The sequence below is a fragment of the Oncorhynchus masou genome, chromosome 12 (assembly GCF_036934945.1).
Source record: "Oncorhynchus masou masou isolate Uvic2021 chromosome 12, UVic_Omas_1.1, whole genome shotgun sequence".
NCBI lineage: Eukaryota > Metazoa > Chordata > Actinopteri > Salmoniformes > Salmonidae > Oncorhynchus > Oncorhynchus masou.
In genome coordinates, this window is record NC_088223.1 from 32,296,886 (window position 1) to 32,303,024 (window position 6,139).

Genomic DNA, 6,139 nt, shown 5'->3' on the forward strand with positions numbered 1-6,139 from the left:
AAGTTCAATAAAAATAAAGTCAGTATGACTGGTTATAAAATGGGATTTGGTTAAACCGAAGGTTTCAGAACCATTGTGTAAATACTAGGGGCAGAACTCAATCCATATCACAGATCTGCATAAAAAAATCCCATTGCGCCGACATGAGTTTACCGCGAATGCTGGAACATTGCCATTAAAATTGAGCTATAATGAGGATTTTTCTGCAATACAGATTGAATCCCACCCTAGGCTTTTAATTAAAATTCCCTTTCAGCGACGGGATCACCTCTATAAGCAATTGTGGCCTGGTACCATTAACACTTGGCTAAACCGTAATGAATGTAGGTTGTCGTCATGCACATTAGAATTGTACCACAAGACAAATTAATTTCAACTTTTTATTGATAGATACTAACCCATAGGGTCTCAAAAAAAATAAAAAATCATTTATGATCTGCACAAAATATAAAAGATGCATTGCATATGTGTTCTCACAGATCAGTCTTAGTCATACAGTTGAGGGCTTGCTTAGGCATCCCACAGTGCAACATTGTCTAGGAGAAACCAAATATGTTGACAATAATATTCACATATCAACGTCTGATAGCATGTGCGAGGAGTTAAGCCTAAATACACCTGTTTGGCTTAGTGATTCAGCCCTCATTTGGAATAAGAAACTATGAGCGCTTGCCATAATATATTTAAGTTTGTTTTGGACACTCAAACATATTTTTTTTTCTCTCAACAGAAACAAATCTAAACCAGGAGATCTCCTGTAGGCAGTTACAGAGCAATATGCATCCATAAGAAAGTGCAATACCATAGAATTAACATTTTCAAAAACACTGGTACAGAAAAATATATGGACTCGGCACGATTGTCTTGGGAGAATATATATCTCTCAACATTTCGCAATTATCAAAAGCAACAAATATTCTCTTAACATCAGTCTGTCAAACAAACTCCATAATAAAATTGCTTACTTTCATTTTAGAAATAAACAAAATATGGTTGCTCTGATGAAATCCCAATTTTCATGAAATACAGGAATAATAAGAATTGACTACACACTATGAAGGACGGACACCCAACAAAGAGCTTATTCATAATCAGTTGGGGACTTGTCAACGTGTGATTTGCCCCGGTGGGAAACTTAATGGACAAGACATCGCAAACCACAAGGTCAGCAGTGGCATGTTCAGAAACCGGAACAGCAACAGAACAAGATCAGCTTAGATGGCGCAGCAAAGACTGCCGACAGCGCAGGCACAAGAACTCTTCAGCTTCTTGCCCTTCACATCCTCTTCCTTTCTCGATGCAGGGCCAGCTCCGATATCCGCCACATCACTTCTGAAAGTCCGTCCAACACTTCTCCATAAGTACTTTGGCTCTTCTACTCAATTGAGCTAAGTGCCAAAAGTGGCCCTTGTGCAGTGGACCAGAGTTCTGGAAGCTACAAGGTAGTTCAGCAGACCTGCAGCATGTGAGCGTTGCCACTGAACTCCTCATCAACCTGAAACATACGAGACGCTTTGTGAGATCACCTGCTCATCAAGTCAATCACCCTTCAACTAGTGCCATCATGGAGATATCACTTAATCACTCTGCATTTATTTTTGAGACACTCACCTCAGAGTAGGCAGGCAGGTTCGGGAACTGGAACGCAGAGGCGTGCATGAAGATGGGGCTGTCGTCACCATCATAGTCATTCAGAAGGGGCGTGAGGGGCTGGTCCAGGCGGCAGTCACGTGTGACGTCACAGTAGCTGGGGGGAGCAGAAGGCATGCGCAGGGACACCCAGGAGGCTGAGGCATTGCTGACCGAGCCATCTGTGCTGCTCATGCTGTTGGTGCGGCTTCCCAGGCCGGCTGTGCCGATGACCAGTGGCAGCTCCAGGATCAGCTTTTCGCTGCCTGGGATGTGCATGTAGATCTGGAGGTCGGGATAACATTAGAAACCAGACTTGCCGAGTGGCCATTTCAAAAGGCTGCATGTCTAAACTAGTGCGGTCACTTGGCTAATCCCCTTATCCAACTGAAGGGATCTGGCGGATTTACAGTAATGACCATAGTATTACAAGCATGTCTATGATGCGTTAGTTTGAAGGTTGAGCAATACACTTAATTTCCCCAATGAAAGTTCTTTGCTACTCGAAACGGCTGCTTACCACCAAAGCCATTAGCACTCTGCTATTTTGCTAGTTGGAGGGTATCAAGATGCTCACCATGAGGGCGTACTCTACACGGATGATGTTGCAGCCCAGCATAGAGGGCTTGATCTTGGGCACCCGGATGGTCTTTCCCTGCCAGGCGTCGCACATGCCGGAGATGATGTGGTTGCCGCGCACAGAGGAGAGCTTCTGCTGGAAGACCTTGGTCCTGCCATTGGCCTGGTAGGTATGCTTGGAGATGATGGCCGCCTTGGGGACCACAATCCGTGAGCAGGTGTTCTCAAACTTGGCGCAGATGCAGATGTCTTCACCCTCACAGAACCCCTTGCGGTCAATCTTGGCATTCAGGGACACCTGGCCATCAGGAATGAACATGCAGGTGACCTTCTTCTCCTTCATGCCACCTGTAGGAGACTGAAGAGAGGGCAAGAAAAATAGTGGTTTCACAGGGGCTCACTTGAACAGATGTTTAACCATGTTTTTTAGAGCACCAATTCAATATCGCTCTTCCTTCATGTCCACATAAATGCCAAGTTAATAATTTTAAGACTTCTAGGGACAAATCTGTCCATGCTTTAAGGCTTTACAAGGCAGATGCGCAGCATATGACAGAGCTGCCCTACCTGAAGCTTTACCTCAGGACCCGACTATTTCCACATTTGAAATTATAGTGCAAGGGAAGTCTGCGATACAGACTGCTCACTCTTAACTTTAGGGATAGGTGGCAGCATTTTCACTTTGGATGAATTGCGTGCCCATAGTGAACTGCCTCCTACTCTGTCCCAGATGCTAATATATACATATTATTATTGGATAGAAAACACTGAAGTTTATAAAACTGTTTGAATGATGTCTGTGAGTATAACAGAACTCATATGGCAGGCAAACTTCCAAACAGGAAGTGGAAATTCTGGGGCTGGTTGATTTTCAACTCATCGCCTATTCACAACCCAGCAAGACATAGATCTGTTCGCACTTCCTACGCCTTCCACTTTCTACTGACTGAAGCCTCTAGTGTGATGTGGGACCGGATGGCAGCTATTTGAGTCAGTGGTCTGGCAGAATGCCAGGTCGTGGTCAGGTATATTTCTCATGATATCGCCATGCGTTCCATTACTCATTCTCTACTTAATTTGACCAGTTTATTCGACCTGGAATATAACTCAAGTTTTCGTCCCGAGTTCGCCTGGACTGGCACCAGCTTTTGGACATGTGAACTAAACATGCTTGCAAAAGTAGCTAATTGGACACTAGTAATGGACATTATCGAACAAAACAACAATTTATTGCGGAACTAGGATTCCTGGCACTGCATTCTGATGAAAGATCAAAGGTGAGGGAATATTTATGATGTAATTTCATTTTTGTTGACTCCAACATGGCAGAGAAATATTGTGTACCCCTGAGCGACGTCTCAGAATATTGCATGGTATGCTTTTTCCATAAAGTTTTAAAAATATCTGACACAGCGGTTGCATTAAGAACAAGTGTATCTTTAATCATATGTAAAACATGTATCTTTCATCAAAGTTTATGATGAGTATTTCTGTTATATGACGTGGCTCTCTGTAATTACTCCGGATATTTGAGGAATTTCTTAACATGCAGATGCAACCCGAGATTTGTGGATATAAATATGCACACTATCGAACAAAACATAAATGTATTGTGTAACATGATGTCCTATGAGTGTCATCTGATGAAGATTATCAAAGGTTAGTGATTAATTTTATCTCTATTTCTGCATTTGTGACTATCTTTGGCTGGGAAAAATGGCAGTGTGTTTTTTTGGATTTGGTGGTGATCTAACAAATATATGTTGTGTTTTCGCTGTAAAACATTTTAAAAATCGGACACGATGGTTAGATTAACAAGATGGTTATCTTTAATTTGCTGTATTGGACTTGTTAATGTGTGAAAGTTAAATATTTCTAAAAATATTTGTGAATATCCCGCACCGCCTTTTCAGCTGAATGTTGGGGGGGGGGGGCGGAAAGTGTGTCCTAGACAGGTTAGTTAATGCTTTCAAAATGTCATATGTTGTGCATCAGAAATACTATTAAAAGATGAGTTTCTTTTCAGACTTCCAAGTGGCAAGTTTGCATGCACCTCAGCTATCTCTACTTTTGCAGTTCAGGCTGCGGTAAGTGAGAGATGAACTCACCAACAGATCTGGTGTGTTCACATCCAGGGGCTCCTCCACCTCAAAGTGTTTCTTGCACTCCAGGGCAGGCTGAGCAGGTCTCTCCATAAAGGCCTTGACGTAGTATTGGACATAGCCAAACTTGCCCTTGTAGGAAGACACAATCTGCCTTTGGGGAAACAAAAAGGTAAAGATAAGACAGAGCCACAGACCCAGAGAGGAAGATGTATTGTATTGACAATAAAAGAATACAGGCCAATGCAGAGACATACCCTTGCTGGGGGAGCTCAAATCCAAACATGTACTCATACTTGTTGCCAGGTCTAAGGATAACTGATCCATCACGATCTGAAAATGAAAAAGAAAGTAATTTAATAAAGGTGATTTATCTTGCCAATTCCACTAATCAGGCAAAAGGTTAGTTTATTTTATTTTTTACTTTAGACTATCAGCTATGTTAACTTCCTGCCAAGCCTTGTGTTGGGGGGGGGGGGGGTTTGCCAAGGACACCATGCCACTCTGCCAAGTACGGTGAAACATAGATACTAAATGCTTGACACCTCATAAGGGGATTCCCTGTATCGACTGACCATGCACTGCTCAGTTAATGCTGCCAAAATCTTTTGCATTGTTCATTCCATGAAATTCAACTCTAAAATCAATGACTCCTCATAAGTAGGGGACACTTTCAGTCTAAATAACAGCTCGGTAAACTAATTGAATAACGTTATTTCACATTAATATGTAATTCAACCCTTACAGTGACATTTGAAATGCATGTTATAATCACGAAAATGATTTGAGTCACTAACCTTAGCTAGCAAGTTAATCATCATCGACAGCAGCACCAGCTAAACGGGCATCCACATGGCTACACTTGAAAACAAGTTATCATATTGATTGCTTGGAAAATGTATATGAGGATCTTACCAGCTGGCTGGTCATCAAGTTGAACAACCTCTTCGTATCTCAAGTATTCATTCTCCTCTCGGCATTTCTGCTTTCCTTTGGCATATTCCACTTTTGCGCATCCAACTCCGAGCACTTTCATAGCCGAGACTCTCGTCACCTCAGCTACTTCCACCAGGATCTTCCCGGCTACTTTGTCTCCACTGCAGTAAAAAGTCTTGCTCGGATCGCTGAAAATAACCTCGAAGGTCTTCACTCTCTTTGACATAACAACCATGTTCGCTATTTAATCGATATCCAAGTCGAAGATTTGAACTGCAAGAAGTTCAGAGCTATTCCAATTCGAAGTTTTGTTGTTCAATTAGACTGTCAATATGATTGGGCTAGGTTCAGAGGTCTACGTTTAGGATGACCGCAAAATGCTTGCTTTATAGCTTTCGGCTAAACTCATATGTTACCTTCTCTCATGTTAACGGTGTGAGCTATAAACCAAGAAGGCGCAGCTTTTATATGTGGAGACCAGCCAGTGATTCACCAGGGTTGTCGATCACTTCAGCTGAGCATGTGGAAGCAGAATGCACAACATGGCTCAGCGCATGCACATCACTGTCATTGGTTGAAAAATACGATTGTGTCGTCTTTAACCAATCACCACCCGGGAACTGCGCGTGGACACCTCGTGGCTGAGAAGAGAGCGCGAGTGCTCAGCAGTTGTAACGGATGCGGAGGAGTGGCTAGACTAGACGCTTGTCTGGAGAAAGAAATTAACTTCACAAGCCCGGGACAGGAATAAGATCATTAATTTGCCCTCAAATCTATAACGTGATTTAGTATTTTACAGCCCCATCGATTTACATTTTCCATCCTGGTAGTGGATAAATGAGTGTTATGGCTCAAACTATTGTCAGTCGTGTTGGGAAAACAATTTGACAGTT

The 6,139-nt window shown here is 42.5% G+C and overlaps 1 protein-coding gene across 1 annotated transcript; it reads right to left on the reverse strand.

The window, feature by feature from the left end:
- Positions 1-366: 366 nt before the first annotated feature.
- On the reverse strand, positions 367-5,702 carry LOC135549862 (thioredoxin-interacting protein-like). The gene is made up of 6 exons (XM_064980218.1): positions 5,226-5,702; positions 4,568-4,643; positions 4,317-4,464; positions 2,207-2,566; positions 1,612-1,914; positions 367-1,495 (listed from the first exon to the last, which is right to left on the reverse strand). Exons 1-6 carry the CDS (start codon positions 5,479-5,481, stop codon positions 1,448-1,450), a joined length of 1,191 nt encoding a protein of 396 aa, XP_064836290.1. The 5' UTR covers positions 5,482-5,702; the 3' UTR covers positions 367-1,447.
- Between the last annotated feature and the right edge of the window lie 437 nt (positions 5,703-6,139).

Bases quoted from the DNA above. Each gene is read 5' to 3' on its own strand.
- LOC135549862 (XM_064980218.1), bottom strand. From the start codon at position 5,481: ATGGTTGTTATGTCAAAGAGAGTGAAGACCTTCGAGGTTATTTTCAGC. The intron at 4,644-5,225 runs GTAAGATCCTCA...TTTCATTTTCAG, and splicing joins ACTTGATGACCAGCCAGCTG to ATCGTGATGGATCAGTTATC. The intron at 2,567-4,316 runs GTGAGTTCATCT...CCCTCTCTTCAG, and splicing joins TGAACACACCAGATCTGTTG to TCTCCTACAGGTGGCATGAA.